At 44.5% G+C, this 18888-nt stretch overlaps 2 protein-coding genes across 8 annotated transcripts in view; one reads left to right on the top strand and one right to left on the bottom strand.

Moving 5' to 3' along the window:
- Positions 1-8102, top strand: part of KIF2A (kinesin family member 2A) — a 58256-nt gene extending 50154 nt beyond the window's left edge. For 4 of the 7 annotated variants that reach the window (XM_071802545.1, XM_071802544.1, XM_071802546.1 and 1 more), the window contains 2 exons: positions 299-400; positions 4831-5171. In XM_071802545.1, coding sequence (XP_071658646.1) covers positions 299-400; positions 4831-5076 — 348 coding nt within the window. In that variant the 3' untranslated portion in view covers positions 5077-5171. Of the gene's footprint in view, positions 1-298; positions 401-4830; positions 5172-6352 lie in introns of those variants that run through there. The other 3 variants (XM_065860289.2, XM_065860292.2, XM_065860293.2) reach the window with 1 other exon arrangement.
- Positions 8103-9246: 1144 nt separating this feature from the next.
- On the bottom strand, positions 9247-18471 carry DIMT1 (DIM1 rRNA methyltransferase and ribosome maturation factor). The gene is made up of 12 exons (XM_065861684.2): positions 17980-18471; positions 17687-17760; positions 16683-16769; positions 16257-16318; positions 16056-16149; positions 15918-15967; positions 14964-15087; positions 14760-14852; positions 13948-14012; positions 13583-13646; positions 12985-13091; positions 9247-9743 (listed from the first exon to the last, which is right to left on the bottom strand). The coding sequence occupies exons 1-12, from the start codon at positions 18038-18040 to the stop codon at positions 9701-9703; spliced, it is 924 nt and encodes a 307-aa protein (XP_065717756.1). The 5' UTR covers positions 18041-18471; the 3' UTR covers positions 9247-9700.
- Between the last annotated feature and the right edge of the window lie 417 nt (positions 18472-18888).

Genomic DNA, 18888 nt, shown 5'->3' with positions numbered 1-18888 from the left:
ATAGGATTATGTTAATTGACGTACCAACCCTCCACCCAAAAAAAACCAAGACAAACCAAACAAACCTATACCCACAAAAACAAAACAAAACATTAACTAAATTTAACTCTTTGAACATTTCTTTATATGTTGCTCTCATTTCTGGAGATTTTATTGTTAAAAGCATTAAATTGTGGTTATCACAGGTTCTGCTTTCTGCATATTTCTTTTTGTGTTCTGTGATGGGATGGATCACATTCATTATGTATCCTATAACCACAGTTGTTTCCAGACTAACAAGCTTAAATATTGTTTTTAGGAAGAGGAAGTGTCTCCACAGTTGTTTACTTTCCATGAAGCTGTGTCACAAATGGTAGAAATGGAAGAGCAGGTTCTAGAAGACCACAGAGCTGTCTTCCAGGTAAGAGATGGAGTTGTACTTCGTTTTATCCTAATCCAAGAATTTGGGTTTTCACAGAATCACAGAACGGTTGGGGTTGGAAGGAACCTCCGGAGATCATCCAGTCCAGCCTACCTGCTAAAGCAGGTTCACCCTGAGCAGATTGCACAGGAATGAGTTCAGATGGGGTTTGAATGTCTCCAGGCAAGGAGACTCCACAGCCTTTCTGGGCAGCTTGTTCCAGTGCTCTGGCACCCTCAAAGTAAAGAAGTTTCTCCTCATAATGAGATGGAACCTCCTGTGCTTTGGTCTGTGCCAGTTGCCCTCACCCTGTCATTGGGCACCACTGAAAAGAGTCTGATCCATCCTCGTGACATCCACCCTTGAGATAGTTGTAACCATACATAAGGTCCCCTCTCAGCCTTCTCTTCTCCAGGCTGAACAGACCCAGCTCTCTCAGTCTCTCTTCATAGGAAAGATGCTCCAGACCCCTCATCAACTTTGTCGCCTGCTGCTGGACTCCCTCCAGTAATTCCTTGTCCTTTTAAACTGAGGAGCTTAGAGCTGGACACAGTACTCCAGATGTGGCCTCAGAAGGGCAGAGTAGAGGGGGAGGATAACCTCCCTCAACCTGCTGGTCACGCTTTTACTAATGCACCCCAGGATACTGTTGGCCTTCTTGGCCACAGGGGCACATTGCTGGCTCAAGGACTGCGTCTACCGGGTACAAGATCAGAGCATCCCGACACGTAGGAAGTCAAGGAAGGGAACCAGAAGACCTATGTGGTTAAACAGGGAACTGCTGGGTAAACTCAAATGGAAGAGGTGAGTTTACAGATCATGGAAGGAGGGGCTGGCCACTTGGGAAGAATATAAGGCTGTTGTCAGAGGATGTAAGGAGGCAACTAGGAAAGCTAAGGTGTCCTTAGAATTAAACCTTGTGAGAGGGGTCAAGGACAACAGAAAGAGCTTCTTCAAATACGTGACAGGTAAAACTAACACCAGAGGCAATGTAGGCCCACTGATGAATGAGGTTGGTGCCCTGGTGACAGAAGATACAGAGAAGTCAGAGCTACTGAATGCCTTCTTTGTCTCTGTTTACACTGCCAGAGGCTGTCCTGAGGAGCCCCTGTACCCCTGAGGCCCCAGAGGAAGCCAGGATAATGGAGGAGTTTGCCTCGGTTGATGAGGACTGGGTTAGGGAGCAATTAGGCAATCTGGACATCCATAAATCCATGGGTCCGGATGGGATGCACCCGCAGGTGCTGATGGAGCTGGCTGAAGTCATTGCTAGGCCATTCTCCATCATCTTTGCTGAATCGTGGGAAACGAGAGAGGTGCCTGAGGACTGGAAGAAAGCAAATGTCACTCCAGTCTTCAAAAAGGGCAAGAAGGAGGACCCGGGTAACTATAGACCAGTCAGCCTCACCTCCATCCCTGGGAAACTGATGGAACGACTTATCCTTGGTGCCATCTCAAGCCATATCAGGGATAAGAGGGTTATTAGGGGCAGTCAACATGGCTTCACCAAGGGGAAGTCGTGCTTAACCAACCTCATTGACTTTTATGAGGACATAACGAGGTGGAGAGATGACAGCAGGGCAGTGGATGTGGTTTATCTTGATTTCAGTAAAGCATTTGACACAGTCTCTCACAGCATCCTCACAGCTAAACTGAGGGAGTGTGGTCTGGATGATCGGGTCGTGAGGTGGGCTGTGAAGGGAAGGGAAGAAGCCAGAGAGTCACGGTCAATGGGGCAGAGTCCAGTTGGAGGCCTGTATCTAGTGGAGTGCCTCAAGTGTCAGTACTGGGACCAGTACAGTTCAATATATTAATCAATGACTTGGATGAGGGAATAGAGTGCACGGTCAGCAAGTTTGCTGATGACACCAAGCTGGGAGGAGTGGCTGACACTCCAGAAGGCTGTGCTGCCATCCAGTGAGACCTGGACAGGCTGGAGAGTTGGACGGGGCGAAATGTAATGAAATATAACAAGGGAAGGTGTAGAGTCTTGCATCTGGGCAAGAACAACCCCAGCTTCCATTATAAATTAGGGAATGACCTATTAGAGTGCAGCATAGGGGAAAGGGGCCTGGGGGTCCTGGTGGACAGCAGGGTGACCATGAGCCAGCACTGTGCCCTTGTGGCCAGGAAGGCCAATGGCATATTGGGGTGAATTACAAGGGGAGTGGTTAGTAGATCAAGAGAGGTTCTCTTTCCCCCCTACTCTGCCCTGGTGAGACCACACCTGGAATATTGTGTCCAGTTCTGGGCCCCTCAGTTCAAGAAGGACAGGGAACTGTTGGAGAGAGTCCAGCGCAGGGCAACAAAGATGATGAAGGGAGTGGAGCATCTCCCTTATGAGGAAAGGCTGAGGGAGCTGGGTCTCTTTAGCTTGGAGAAGAGGAGACTGAGGGGTGACCTCATTAATGTTTACAAATATATAAAAAATGAGTGTCACGAGGATGGAGCCAGGCTCTTCTTGGTGACAACCAACAGTAGGACAAGGTGTAATGGGTTCAAATTGGAACACAAGAGGTTCCACTTATATTTGAGAAGAAACTTCTTCTCGGTGAGGGTAACAGAACACTGGAACAGGCTGCCCAGGGAGGTTGTGGAGTCTCCTACTCTGGAGACATTCAGAACCGCCTGGACACATTCCTGTGTAGCCTCATCTAAGTCTTCCTGCTCCAGCAAGGGTATTGCACTAGATGATCTTTTGAGGTCCCTTCCAATCCCTAACATTTTGTGATTCTGTGATTCATGGTCAAGTTGTTCGCCAGAACTCCGAAGTCCTTCTCTGCAGCGCTCCTTTCCAGCAGGTCAGTCATAATATGTACTGGTGCCTGAGGTTATTCCTTCCCAGGTGCAGGACCCTACGTTTGCATGCGTTGAATTTCATGAGGTTCTTCTCTGCCCACTCCTCCAGCCTGTCCAGATCTTTTGCCATGGAAGTGCATAGTCTTGAAGTTGTGAGATTTCATATGGTCATTCTACTACTGTCAGAGATTTCTAAATTGTTTTATTTTACTAAGAGAACAGCAGAGCACTAAACCTGTAGGGAATACACACATCTCAGTGTAGGTGTCTGACTTAGTGGAACATTGAGGTGTGTTTGTGATTCAGTAGGATGCTGAATATCACATTTTTTAACAAATGTAGGGATTTCGTTGTAATGAAACATTAGCCCTGAAGTAAAATATGCAGAAGTGTGAAAGTCACCTGCCATATGCTGTAGCTGTGTTCTACTGCTCGTGACTTCTGGAGGGACGAACTGTGTTAGTTTAAGATGTCACTGCCTCTGTGTGTCCATCTGCCTTTCTGCTGGAGATCAGCGCTTCTCCGAGCAGCCGCTGCAAGGAAACGTGTCCAAACCTCAGCTCCCTTCGCTCACAGTGTGGCTTGTTAGTTTATGCTGTGAGTGGGGGTGAGCTGGACCAGTACAAAATCTGCCAGCTGCACCAGCCAGAAATTGTCTTCTGTCAGCTTTCTTCTGGAAGCTGCCAATACAAAACATCCATTCCTAACAAAAATGTCTAGAATAGGTCAATGGAGTAAATCGTGCTGTGGAGGTGTTGATCTTCCTTAGTGTCTTGGATGTATGATTTTACACTGGATGAGGTGAATCCTATCCCAGTATGAGCTCATTTGTCCAGAAAGGCAGAAGGCATACATGGGTTTAGGACTGAGCTTTCAATATTACTTGGGCTACTGAGCACAGAGGGAAAGACTTAATTGTATTTCAGGTGCTGCATGTCAGCTGCTTTGGTTTTCTTAAATCGCAGTATTTCCAATGGGTTCAGTTCTCCTGATCACAGCTTTGCGTGGTTCTGTAAGCTCTAAGCTCCTGGTCGCACGCTTCTTTACTGCAAGACTTTTTTTTGTTTTTCTTTTTCGGTAATATTCAGAATTCAAAGATGCCGAAGAGCTGACTTAGCCAACCTTTGAAGTACTCTCATCTATCTGGGAAGATAGCTCATGCAATAGTGGGCTTCTTTTATGGACAGAATTATCTTGGCTCCTTGAGTGTAGCAATACCACTGTGATTCTACTCGGTGACACCCAGGCCATACTTAAAACGAAAGTCTGACTTCAAGTTTGATACGTGCCTAAGGGGAAATAACTGTGATATAAAGTTTTGTTCTCTGAGTTTCTTAGCTTTACAACCACCTAGTGTTCTGAATTTGAAGAGAACTGGATTCACTGGTGTTTACCTGTTGGTGTTATGGCCACCGGAATTAGGAAACCATGTGGGAAATGTGCCATTTTGCTACCTTAGGAATAAGGTTTCAGTTTTTCTGATTTGAGAATAAGATTTCATTTTAGGATTGAAACCTGTTTTAGTGAGGTGGCTCGAGAGGAAGATTGTGGTGATCTTGAGAAAAGGTCTAGTTTGGTTCTTTGTCTTCAGTTTTTGGCTTTAGCTTTAACTTTGTTGTTGTTTGTTTTAGGAATCTATTAGATGGCTGGAAGATGAAAAAGCTCTTCTTGAGATGACAGAAGAAGTAGACTATGATGTGGATTCCTACGCTACTCAACTTGAAGCAATTCTAGAGCAAAAAATCGATATTCTGACCGAACTTAGAGGTAGATTGCTTTTAATCACTTTTGTGTGCATTATTAGCAATGTGTTTTCATATGCCAAGGAGACTTGCAGTAATAATGATGAGAAACAGAAGAGTGTGATTGTGTTTTAGGGTCCTTTTCCCTCTTACACTGCCCTGTAATGTCCTGTGGAAGGAACTTTTATCCTGCTGCATGAGAACAAGTTCCCATCTGTGCTCAGTTCCTCCTACTTGAAAGGAAAAACCTCTGCTTTACCTCAAGTATAAACTCAATCCTGCGACTTTGCTTTTCCTTTGTTTCAAAACAATAAAGAAAATCCAAACACATCATAAACAAAAAAGAAGGCGGTGCAATGAGAAAAAGGTAATAGGTGCTCCCAGTTCCTGCTCTGTTGCATTCTGTAGTGTGTAGCAGGCAGCCTAATGTCATTTTTAAGAGTGTGCTTACAAGTACCATCGAGCTCTGAGGAGCTTGTTTATTAGCTTTCTTTTTCCTTCAGCAGCCTTTTGGTCTGAATTTTGTCAGCCTCTCTTTGTTGAAAAACAAACTGCAGATTAATTCTTCCTTCTAGTTTCTGTAACAATTTGTACTCCGGACAGCATGGTGTACTGGTAAAAATTCAAGGGTGTGGCTGGGAGCTGAGGGGTGGAGTGGTATTTTACTCTTGTTCTTCTTGTTCTTCTTGTTCTTCTTGTTCTTCTTGTTCTTCTTGTTCTTCTTCTTCTTCTTCTTCTTTTTCTTATTCTTATTCTTATTCTTCTTATTATTATTATTGTTATTACTGGAGAGTGGAAGGGGACAGGAACAGAAATATGAAAGGATGCCGCACTTCCTATCTGAGGTTTCTCCCATTCCTCTTACAGTTACGATGAAACAAATGATACGTTTATGTCTTTACAGTGAAGAACTTCTAAAATATAATCATAAATGCTTTTCACATTCATAGAAGAACACGAGGGGAGTAGAGTTTACTCTGCTGGGCTTTGGATGTACAGAAGAGACTGTACACTAAATACAATCCTGTGTGCCTCTGAGCATGGTTGGAAGCTGCTTGGAAGCAGAAGGGTGTGTGTCGTGTGAATCTCCCTGTACTCTGTAAGTTAGAAGCAGAATTTAGGTGTGAAGAGGTTTCATGCTGGGAATGCAATTGTGCAGCTTCCAGCCCTCTCCTGCTTAGAAACAGGGGTGGCATCTCAGAAGGGACTGAGTTGCTAAGCAACTTGTTTGTGTGGTGAGTATTGAATTTAAGCTTCTCTCAATCCTCTTGTAGTTTGTGGCGTCAGCTGTTTTTGCAGAAGAATGTTCTTTGTTGTGCATTGGGGCCAGGATGCCGAGCATCAGGGCTTAGTTTCAAGATCTGTGTTGAGCACAGGCACATCAGCATTTACTCTCTCTTTTTCTTTAAAGACAAAGTGAAATCTTTCCGGGCAGCTCTGCAAGAGGAGGAACAGGCCAGTAAACAGATCAACCCGAAAAGACCACGTGCCCTTTGAAAGGGGCCTTTGCTGCTAAAGGAATCCACGAACCCGTACTGCTGTAGCACAACATTTGTTACAAATCCCAGTGGCCGTAAGAACTCAATTACTTGAAAGTGTAAAACTGTTAGAAATGTCTGTGGAAATGTCCTGTTTCTTATTCACCTGAGTGACATTTTCAGATTCGTGTGAAATGCTCCAATGTCTACAAAATGCTTCTAGACCAGACAGCACAGGCGTGCGGGGTTCAGATCTGTGAAGCACTTTGTTTAAAATATTTCATTTATTCAAAGTGTGAATTTTATGTTTGGAAATATCGGCCGTGTTTTAATAATGAAGTAAAAATGTGGCCATTAAAAAGCTGCAGTATTTCCTTTTAGCTGTGTTCAGTTTTATTACGAAGACCAGCTGTGCAGATATAAATTGTGTTTGCGTGCATGCACACCTCACTAGTGGTTGTACATACCTCCTCTTCCAGAGACAGCTGTGCTGACCTCTTCCCGTTTGGTGCCTTGTTGAAGGCTACTTAACCCTGAACATCCTCCTGAAGCACAGCCTTAATGAACGACATTCCTTATTTGTCAGTATGAATTACTTTTAGTGCGTGTACGTTTTTAACGTGTATTTAGACTTTCATTTTTGCTGGCTAGTGTCATTTCACAGGATGTGCCATATCATTTGAACAGGAACTACAAGAGCTGTTGGAGTGGACAAACAGCTGGACATTCCATCCTCCTTTTGAAAAATCTGGAATCTAGATTTATTTGAATGCCATGAAAATGGCTATAAAATTCTAACATTTTTCTCTGTAATTAAAAAAAAAGAGAGAAAAAAAATAGTTGATGTATAAAAGGGTCATGTTTAAGCACTGAGGAGAGTTGTATCTTAGCATAAAGCAGCTATACAGTATGTGGCGTGGCGTGATAATACTGTCAGCGTAAAGGTATGATCTGACCTCTGCGTTGTCAAACTATGGGGATATAGCTAAATGCAAACTTTTGCCTTTCACATACTGTTAAAATTTAGCTTTTGATGCATGAGAAACTTACGTGTACATTAACTGTAGTTTGCAGGTAGTTTGAGTAGCTCTGTTGCTTTAAAATAAAGTAGCTCATGCCTATTTTTCCCTTCGTACAGTGCCAGCAACTGAAAAGTGGGGTGAAATTACGTCATTTGAGGATTTTGCGCAATACCTTTACCTAGTGCTAACAGAAATCCCACAAGTACCTGAACTCTCACAAATGGCACCATGTGTGTCAGCACTTCTTAGCTGGTGGCACTCACGTTATTTTTGCAAGTCAGTATCCAAAAAAGATTGATCTTTCATGTAAGACTTTTTGTCAAATGAAGAATTGTAGAACTCTCTAGGAGTTCTCCCTGTTTCCAGGAGTTTGTGTCAGCAGACTTTCCCTTGGAGCTGTTGAACAATTGCTTTTGGAAGGCAGGCCTGTCTGTCTGTGCCAGGCCTGGAGGGAAATAAGGGGAAGGCAATGAAAAGAGAGTTAAATGAGCCAGGAATTCTTGTCGTGTTTCATGTTTGTATCTCCCATAGCAAGATAGGCTACGGGACGCTCTTGTTGCATCAAGATTAAAAAAAAAAAAAAATCCTCCTGTGTGTAAACATGAAAACTGAAACAATGTAGATTTTACATGTGTTTAATAAAAGTAAGCTATTACATGAATTGTACGTCCGAATTTATTAATACAAAAGTTCTCTTGCGCTATGGAAATGGTTTCACATTGAAAGCACATTGTAATTACACTTTTAAGAAGGCCTCTGATTTCAGATGGGATATTTACTTGAAGCTAACTAACACTTCTGTACAAAATTGTCATAGAGGAAGAAGTTGCCCAGAGCAGTGTCCTGACTTTAGTTTTGCAGAAGATCACCCATCTTTCTGAGCAGTTGTTAAAGAATGTCATCCATCAGAGTTAAGAGAAGAAAACAAGGAAACAGAAGGCAGCAGCTTTTGTTAGCAGGTGATAGTAGAGGTTATGGTTTAGTCCCAGTGGGTTTATTTGGAGCTGCTCTAGGGAAATCGCACTTTCTAAAAAGCCTCTGAAGATTAAGACACCCTACCTGAGAAATGGTGCCTTCCCTCCTCTTCCTGCATGTACCCCCAGAGCCACAGCCAGGCTGTGGTTTACAGCAGGTACCAAACAGGAGTGGAAGGACAGATGCAGTTGGATTTCAGCAGCTTTTTACCACATCTTGCAAATTACACGTCCTGTCAGGTAGCAGATGCATCTCGAAATTGTGGCTGAATAGTTTGTGTAATCCCTGCACGATGCTGCAGAGTCAATAGTTACTGTTTTCCTGAATCATAAGACAGACCAAAGCACGTTTTTCTTTTGACAGCTGCAATGCAGAGGTAATGCAGATTTCCCTAGGAAAACTCTGCCTCGTTCTTGGCAACAAATATGCATAATCCAAACTAGATTAAGACCCTTCAGTTACCCTTTCTGTCAGGGTACAGACATGTGTTGCTCTAAGACTCTGACAGCTTTGGTTGAGGCTACAACTCCTCCTTGCCCTGAAGTGCCAGGTGGTTTTCTTATTGGAATTGAATTTACAGCTGACAAAACCCCCCACACCCTCTGTCCATGCTTACAAGCACCAGCCCTTTGGTAGTTTTCTGATGGTTCCTAGAGTGGTTTGGTGGCAATGAGGAGGGGGTAAAGGATGATGGTAGTTTCAGGTACCTCGATAATGTTTTTGCAATGCTCTTGTTTCTGAGAAACAGTCACTGGGATTTCTCCAAGAAAATATTATGGACAGACCTGGAATGTGCGTCACTACCAGAGGACAAATGGAAGACACAGGCATTTTGAATCAAAAAGAAGTGTTTAAATACACTTTAATACAAACCATCTCCAACAAGTAAAATGACTAACCCTGTTTCCATTGCCCAGACCAGACTGTGGGTTGTACTGTCAAGTATTGTGCAAGGATATGGCGAGGTGAAGTCCATGATCAGAGAATGCAGATTTCAATTACGGCAGCATCAATCCACGTTATTTGGTATATTTAAAAACACAGTCACTTGGAAGTCCAGCGCCTCACTTTTGCCGGGAAAGAATTTATCACTTTTAAAATACAGAACAGCAGCTTTTTGCCTCCTCTCTGTGATAAAACTGCATGTAAGATTTAATAAGAACTAGAGTGTGGATGTTGTGTTCTGTCCACCCCTTTTGTGAGAAGAGTTGGTCTCACAGCAGTCACTCTGATGTGAGGCTTTGGTGACAAAACACAGACCATCTTCCATGCTTGCGGTAGCATCTATGAGAAATGGATGCCTTCGGAATTGAAGCCATGCAGCAGTCTGAAAGAGTAAAACATTTCTATTACCATTTCTACCAATTTATACTTCAGCTTACAGCATTTTTAAGATGCGCTGCCTGGCAAAGAACACGCAAAAATAACAGGAAAGCAGCCATTGCTGTTCAACTGTCATCAAGAATTGTTACAAATGTTAAAATAGAAGTTATTTGCAAATTTGTTACTTTAGAGAGACAGGTATATTTTCAGTGCAGTTTTTTTATGCTGAAGTAGAAAGGTCAAGAAACATCAGGGAGACAGAGGAGGAGATGATAGACTGGTGGGACCGTGCTCTGGCCTCCCTGAGACAGGAACAGCCACCAGTAAAACCACAAGATCAAAGGACTCCTGTATCCTCACCCTGCCAAACTGCAGACACTAGCTCAAGGGAGTGAATGGAGGCAAATCCACACTCAGGCTGGGGAGTGAATGGAGGCAAATCCACACTCAGGCTGGGGAGTGAATGGAGGCAAATCCACACTCAGGCTGGGGAGTGAATGGAGGCAAATCCACACTCAGGCTGGGGAGTGAATGGAGGCAAATCCACACTCAGGCTGGCAGGTGAAACCCACCTTGCCCTCCCAGATGTCTCTGTACAGCAGGTATGAGGCTCTGAATGTAGAAGGCCACAATGGATGAGGAAAATGAAAGTACATCTACACCACAAGTATTGACAGAATCAGAAAGGCCTATCCCCTATATTACAACAACCTCCATGATGAAGAAAAGATGGGTTGTAGTTGTAGGTGACTCCCTTCTGAGGGGAACAGAGGACTCAAACAGACCCTCCTCTTAGGGGAGCCTGCTGCCTTCCTGGGGCCCTGATTAAGGACATCACCAGGAAACTTCTCAGACTGGTATGGCCCTCAGACTACCACCCATTGCTGGTCTTATATTTGGGTGGTGATGAAGGTGTCCAGGGGTGATCAAGAGACTTCAGGGCCTTGGGACGGGGGAACTGGGAGCACAGGTTATTTTATCCTCCCTCCTTCCATTTGTGGACAGTGACATTAGAAGAAACAGACAGATACAATCTATTAATACATGGCTCTGTGGCTGGTGTCATCACCACAATTTCAGGTTTTTTGATAATGGCATGGCCTACACAACAACAGGTTTGCTGGTGTCAGATGGAATTCACCTTTCTCAAAGGGGGAAAAGGGTCTTTGCACATGAGCTACCTGGGCTCATCAACAGAGTTTTAAACTAGACATGATGGGGGAGGGAGACGATATAGGCTGTGACAAGCTGTGGCACAAGCCACAAAGGACAGAGGGGTGGGGTGTTAGTGAGGACCCTCAGCCAGTGGCCTTGAGACATGTTGGCCTCACTGGACCACACCTGAAGTCTTATGGAGACAAGGCAGGGACTCCTGAGGTAACTGAGGCCAACAGGAAAACTCCAGTGAAATACTTCTGAAGAACTAAGGAGGTTCCTCTAACAACGTGATGCAGCCAACAGCCCAGCTGAAGTGCCTCTACACCAATGCACGCAGCATGGGCAACAAACAGGAGGAACTGGAAGCCACCGTGCTGCTAGAAAGCTACAGTCTTGTGGCGATGACTGAAACTTGGTGGGACAGATCCCATGACTGGAGCGATCAGTGGAAGAGTCAGAGAATGAGGTAACAAAGGAAACCTTGTGGCTGGTGTCTACTATGGGCCACCCAGTCAGGGGGAGGCTATTGATGAAGCCTTCTTACTCCAGCTACAGGAGGCATCACACTCTCAGGCTCTTGTCCTGCTGGGGGACTTCAACCACCCTGACATGTGCTGGAAAAGTGGCACAGTGAGCTGCTGGCAATCCAGGAGACTCCTGGAATGCACTGAGGATAACTTCTAGGCCCAGTAAGAGACAGCCCTACCAGGGGGGATGTGACACCACACCTGATTGCCCTGAATGGTAGGAAAGTCAACTTCCAGTTCTTCAAGGAGTTAAGTTAGTGAACATGACCCCTGGGAAACTGCCCTCAGGGACAAGGGAGCAGAACAGAGCTGGCAGAGCTTTAAGGATGCTTTCCATAGAGTGCAAGAGCTCCCAATCCCCAGCTGTAAGAAATGGGGTAAGGAGGGCAAGAGGCCAGCACAGCTGAGTTGAGACCTGCTGGACAAACTACAGGGCAAGAAGGAAATGCACAGGCAGTGGTAGCAGGGACAGGGATCATGGGAAGAGCACAGGGGACGCTCTGCGGTTGTGCAGAGATGGGGTCAAGAAGGCCAAGGTGCAGCTGGAGCTGTACTTGGCAAGGGACACAAAGAATAACAAGAAGGGCTTCTACAGGTAGGTCAGCCAGAACAGGAAGGCCAGAGGTAGTGTAGCCCCCGTGATGAGCAAGACTGGTGAACTGGCAACAATGGATGAGGTACTTAGCAACTTCTTTGTCGCAGTCCTCATGGGCAAACTCTCTTCCCTCACCTCTCAAGTGGATGAACTGCAAGAGGGGACTGTGGGAGCAAAGTCCCTCCCATGTTAGTGAGGATCAGGTCTGTGACCACTCATGGAGCCTGAACATATATAAATCTATGGGACCTGACGAGATATATCCCAGGGTCCTAAGGGAATTAGTTGATGCACTTGCCAAGCCACTCTCCATGATATTTGAGAAGTCACGACAGTCAGGGAAAGTCTCTGGTGACTGGAAGAATGGAAACATTGCACTCATTTTAAAAATGGTAGAAAAGAGGAACCTGAGAACTACCGACCTGTCAGCCTTTCTTCTCTTTCCTTCTTTAAAGAGCAGTAGCTGTATTTGTTGTTACACTGAGGAACAGTTAGGAATTCTTACGTCAGAAGAGGGTTCATGTTGTCACTTAAATTAACTGACAGAACTAAGAGCAGAATATAGCACTTCATTACCCAAATTTCCAAATTATGCTATAGACTAAGGCCTAATCCTCAGGACATACAGAGAATGGCTGCGTCTGCTTCCAGAGAAATTATAATAGCCAATTCCATATTAAAGCCACTTTTAGAGGACACATGGAATACTGTCTATTACACAAATACCAGAAATAGGGATCTTTTGCTAGTTGCTTCTAAATACTGTGAGCAGCAGTTAAAAATGCATATATAGGGATCCCATGTTTGTTCATGTTCAAGACTGGGAGCCGGGAGTGTCTGGTATTGAGAGGAAAACAGAGTTAGTACTGTTCCTGTGTAATCCAATACTAATCTGTGCTACATGTGTACAGGTGCAAACAGAACGTGAAGAAGCTTAAAAGGCATAAATTAAAACAAAAAAATACCTAATAAAATCATCTATATCCATTGAACGGGCTCGTTTCTCAGAGTAACCTGTATTTTTCAGGACTGTCTGTATTTTCTCTGAAATTTTGAAATTTTCAGGTATTTCCTGTCAATAGAAAATAGGATACAAATTAATTTGCTATCGATAGCATAGAAATAGTTCATTTAAATAATCTGTTCATTTTCTGCTTTAGAATAATTATTTTTTCAAGTGATAGAAATAAGTTGTATTTTATCTTGTGTGGATTACTATATTCTTCTATTGTTTTATCTGAATTTTCATACTTCAGCTCATTCACTGTAAATGAATCATAGCAGTATTGCTAAGCAGAGACAAAATGTTTTCTTACATCAGTTAATGTCCTTGAGACCTGTACAGCCAATACATTAATAACATACTCAGCTTTCAGCTTTTTTGCTGTTACATACTGACAATTTTAGATTTTTCTCTAGGAAGGAAGTTCCTCCCTCAAACTGTCCCGTGAAAATCTTTTTAACATGTTAAGCTTGTCAATGTTTATTTTTTACTCTTACAAAAGCCAGTGTGTAGGTCACAGTACACAGAAATAGAATTTAATATACTAAAAAGGCACTTACTGTATTATGTAAGGAACAATGAATTCGGTAATTATGATCCAGCAGCTGCTCTACAGCACTTGACCTGAAAGAAATACAAGTTTAGAATGAAAACTCACCTTTAATGAGATTATTTTTTTGAGGTAACTGAGGTTGGTTTTAAATCTTTATTATAAAAACCTGTAACTACTATACAAAGCTGTTCAACAGCTGCCTAATTTTCCTTGAAAAGAAAAAGCTTGTGACCTCAGCAGAAATCCTCCATCATGGTTTACCCTAGACTGTGCTGGCATGCATCTAACACAGCTCTGCATTTGCACAAAAGAAATGGTTCACTGGATGAACTCTCAAACTTTGAAAATGTTTCCTTTTATAGAGTTACTTACTTAAATGCTGCGGAGAGCGTCTTGTTTTTCCTAACAAAGGCTATCCTTACCAGACCATCCCACTCCTGAAACAAAAAATTTCAGAATTTACAGAATGGAACAGACAGCTACTACAAACTGGAACAGCCACTACAGACACCTTCACAGTACTAAACACACAAAAAAATCTTTCAGGAAAATACCTTTCTAACAATAAAAACCAGTCCTGTCTTGAACAAGGCAATAGAAATGGAGGAGAAAACATTTCACCCACGAAATCCTTTCGATTGCTCATTTTTGTGCCTAGGCACTACTGGCCAGATTTTATGTGCTGAGGAAGCAGACACTTGAAGAAAATACAGCTAACCTTAGGCAAGACTGAAATGGTCTTGAAGATCAAAATGCTTTAAAAATTAGCTTTAAGAATAGCATGCTGTAACATCTGTCTTCTGAGATGATACCCACTCATGTGAACATAAGACTTCTCATAAATTCCACTTTGATCATAACCAACAAAGTCATCAGCCAGAAGGGTCTCTGGGAGATACAAATCATGAAGAAAAGGACATTATTATTAGCAACTCCCCAACCAACATGGAGATGGTATCTCAGTCTTGTCAGAAGTACTGTAAATGAAGGTTCACCTGAATTGATGGTGGCACACTCAGGTGACATCCTAACACAAGACCCATCAACAGAGGAAGTAAATGCCAATGAATAGTTGGTACTTAATAGTGAAAACAGCATATGCAAGTCAGTAAGAAGGGAAAATAAAAATGAAATTAAATATTATCACTAATATGCTACACATTTATTGAGTATGCCACTCTCACCTGAAAGTTGATAGGTGGTGGTGGGTTCTTTGGTTCTATTCTGACAACACTGGATTCCACTTTGGGAGGAGGCCTGAAATTGTTCTTTCCAACCTGTTAGTCGGGAGAAGCCAGGCAGTTAGATGAATAAACAGCAAATCCTCACATTCCTAGAAACATTCTTCTGTCTTTGATAGCTCTGTTAGCTAACGCAGAACAACGTACCTTCATCAAATGGTCCACGCGAGCTAATAACTGAGTATTAATGGAGAGTCTGCAGTACAGTTTAGTTCCTGGTTTTGCAACCAAACGAAGTGCAAACTCCCTTTGAAACATAAGTATTGCACACCTGAGAATAACAGAAATGAGAAAATCCATTATAAGTAATCAACTTCTATGTCAAAAGCCAACTAACACACTTAGAAAACACAGGATGTTCCTCACTGCTTAGAAGCAATAAAACTTTGTCATAAACTAACTCTGCATTAATTAGCTCACTCTCTTAAAAGAACAACCAACATGAAACATGGTGAAACCATCTAAATCTCCTTAAAGCTACAGAAGAATTTGATTATTTATACCACTAAACGGATTAGGATGGAAGAGACTAGTCTCAAGGGTTTTGTGCCTGACTGTAACCAATCATTTTGAGTAATTCTATGATAAATCCTTCAAATCCAAACTCTCTAGCTCCAAAAAATCGACCAGTAACGTCACTAACATTAGCACTTCCGTGAGCGAAATCAATAACTGCTGACACATTGAATAACACACGGATGTACCTAAGCAGCTGCATTTTTGAACCAGACAACAGGAAGTGTCTTGGCATCGATCCTACCCTTTCCACCCTTCCTTTTTAAGGTAGAAACCCATATGAGATCCTACAATGCTCTACTTATCCGCAGAATAACAATTTGTTATAATACTAATGTAACGAGGTGCAACTCCTGTTTTCATCAGCTGGACACTCACTGATGCCAAGACTCAATTTTCTTGTGCTTAATACACAGACTTACACTAATTCCTGGGCACTGGCAGTTTTCGTATTAGAAAAAAAACCTAGTGCAGCTCTGACCCATCAAACTGATATTTTAAGAACTGAAAAAATTAGATTTGAGAATATTTTTTAAAGTTTGTTTTGCTTTTCTATCAAGTAATGCAGAGCTCTCTTCCACATACCTGAAAAAAGGTCTATGAAGCAATAATTTGAACACAAAAGGTGAAGAAATCTGAGGAAAAGAGCAATCTCATTAGTATAACTTCAGGGCAAGCATCATTAAAAGAGAAAGAAGTATTGCTATGTTGTTTAGCCCATACCTGGTAAGGCAAGTTAGCAACACATGTATCAAAAAATGGTAAGTCTGATTTCAAGACATCTCCAACCTTGATTTCAAGTTTGTTTGCCAGACACCTGGGGGAAAATACAGTGTGGTTATCCTCAGAAATGCACGATGCCAATGTTCTTCCACAGAAGCTCCGCTGCTCTAAGTGCTCGCTGTTTCCACAGTTGGTACTCACGTGCCCTGAACTCTCTTCTGAAGCTCACCAACAAGCCTAGGATCAATTTCACAAGCAATAACCTGAAAACAAAGTATATATTTACAACTTTATGTTAAAATTCAAGTTGTGAAAAAAAACCTGTATCTATTGCTATGGGTTTATATCATTCTTTAAAATTCCCAAAAAGGCTGTGCATCTTTCCTGCCTCCTCCAAAACATGCAGACTTACCACATAAATGGGTAACAGCAATATAATTTGATAAAACCATGCAAAATTTACATGACTAGCTAAAAGCTCATTGGAATTACGCAAATATTAAGAAAAGGATCTGTAGAGTAATTCTGCTTAATTGAATCAAGCAAATTAAGATCCTTCTGCTTGCCACAGTCTAAGCCACGAGGTGGTTTGAGCTTGAGGAAGGTGAGGGGGAAATTCCCACTTACTTTTTTTACTTTCTCTAACATCTTTACTGTTAGGTTACCAGTTCCTGGGCCTACTTCCAGAACGACATCTGTGCGTCGTAGGGCAGCCTAAGAACAAACAGCATTTCAGTTACTTTTCTAGAACCAATTTCAAGTAACCATTTAATTTTAAAACAAAATGCATGCGACATATGTGCAGCTTGGTAAAAGGCCAAAATCAGCCAGCAGAGGAGTGTGAGCATTGTTTAGAAAGGGATGGGAGCAAAACTGTGAAAACAGGAGTATCTGATCGACCCCTGTACTCAGCAATGGAGAGGTTACACCTCAAATACTGTGTTTAGTTTTGGGACCCAAATCATAAGAAAGACACCGAGGTGCTGGAGAAAGTGCAGAGGAGGCAATGAAGCTGTTGGGAGGTCTGGAGCACAAGTCTGATGAGGAGCAGCTGAGGGAACTGGGGCTGTTTAGCCTGGAGAAAAGGAGGCTGAGGAGAGACCTTATGACTGTTTACAACTGCCTGAAAGGAGGTTGTGGCATGGAGGATGTTGGTCTCTTCTCCCAAGTAGCAAGTGATAGGACAAGAGGAAATGGCCTCAAGTTGTGCCAGGGAGGTTTATACTCGATATCAGGAAAAAGTCCTTCACGGAAAGGGTTGTCAGGTATTGGAACAGCCTGCCCAGGGAAGTGGTGGAATCACCATCCCTGGAGGGGTTTGAAAGAAGCATAGATGGTGCTCCTATGGACATGGTTTAGTGGTGGATTTGGCAGTGTTAGGCTAATGGTTGGGCTCGATGACCTTAAAGATCTTTTCCAAACTAAACAGTTATATGACTGTGTGAATCTGTATGTACAGAAAACTAAGCAAGCCGCCACACTGATAAAGCAGTAACAAAAAGCAAGCAGCAATATCAAGGCAATAGCAGTGCCGAGGAGGAAGGTCCCTGCAAGAGCGCCGAAGGGCCGGTTCGCGTCAGGGGCCGCGCTACAGGACTCTCCTTGCGGGGGAATCTCCGCCCGCCACGCACCTTCTCGATGATGCTGTTGACGACGAGCGGGTTCTTCAGGATGTGCTGCCCGGCCCCGGTGTTGAAGAGGATCCCTGGGGCAGAAAGTGGCGTTACTCCTGCCGCAGCCGCGTCCGCGGAACCGCCACCGGCCGCCGCCGCTCTCTGCCCGGACCGCGCTCCCCCCCGGGCGCTGCCCTCCCCCGGGGCCGCTCGCAGCACCGAGCCATCCCCGCAGCAAGGACGAACCCGGCCCTAGCCCCCGTTCCCGGGGGCACCGCCGCCCAGCCTGTCCCGTCCCGCCCGGCACTCACCGCCGGCACAGCCGTCCCGCCGCTCCTGCCGCGGCCGCTTCCCTACCCGCACCTTGGGCATGGCGGCCACGGCTAGGCCCGGCACACGTGCCGCGCGGGACCACAACTCCCGACAGGCCTGACAACCGGACCGCCGCGCGATCGCAGGGCGGAGCGCCCTCGCGGACAGCGCCCCCCCGCGGGCCGGAGGTGTGTGCGGGCCAGTTCCGCGGCAGAACCGCCGGTTTTAGGGTCAGCGCGTGACCTTCACAGGGAAAGCAGGAGCTGTGCGCCCGAAGCGAGACCCCGCAGAGCTGCAGAGACGGTTCCCAACGGAAACAACCCGCCCCTGATATAGCCTCCCCGGGAACTGGACACGCTTAAGGTTCTGCTGGACAGGCTGCTGCGCCACATTGTCCAGCCCGGGCTCTGCCCAGAACGGCTGCATGCGGCGATCCCCGCTGTGCCCCTGCCCCTCTCGGGGAAGCCGTGACGTCAGGCGGTGCCGCGCGCCAGGCGCGCCGCCCACAAGTCCGGAGTCCCCGCCCCCTGCGGCGGAAGCTGCACGCGGCGGCCCCGGCGGCTCCCATCCCCTCGGCGGTGAGAAGCGGCCGCGAGTCGCGGCGCAGTGACGTCACGGCGGCGCGCCGGGGGAGGCGGAGTGCGGCAGTGGCTGGTCCGGCTCGTGGCGCGAGCTTCCGAAGCGACGGGGTCTCTTGTGTTTTCGAAGACAACCTCGCAGGATGCCAGGAAATTCAAGTGGAAATTTCTGTACATGTTTCTGAATCTATGACTTTTAAACAGTTTACATTGGATGTTTATAAAAAGTTCTATCTTAGCAGAGATTTTGCTAGTTTGCCTTTTATCCACGTACTGTGGTCTTACAGAATAAGATATGCTAGTGATGAAAATATGACCCGTTAATACAGA

This window comes from Patagioenas fasciata, chromosome Z (genome assembly GCF_037038585.1).
Source record: "Patagioenas fasciata isolate bPatFas1 chromosome Z, bPatFas1.hap1, whole genome shotgun sequence".
Lineage (NCBI taxonomy): Eukaryota > Metazoa > Chordata > Aves > Columbiformes > Columbidae > Patagioenas > Patagioenas fasciata.
Note: the sequence above shows the minus strand (reverse complement) of the source record. Positions and strands in the feature narration are given on the sequence as shown.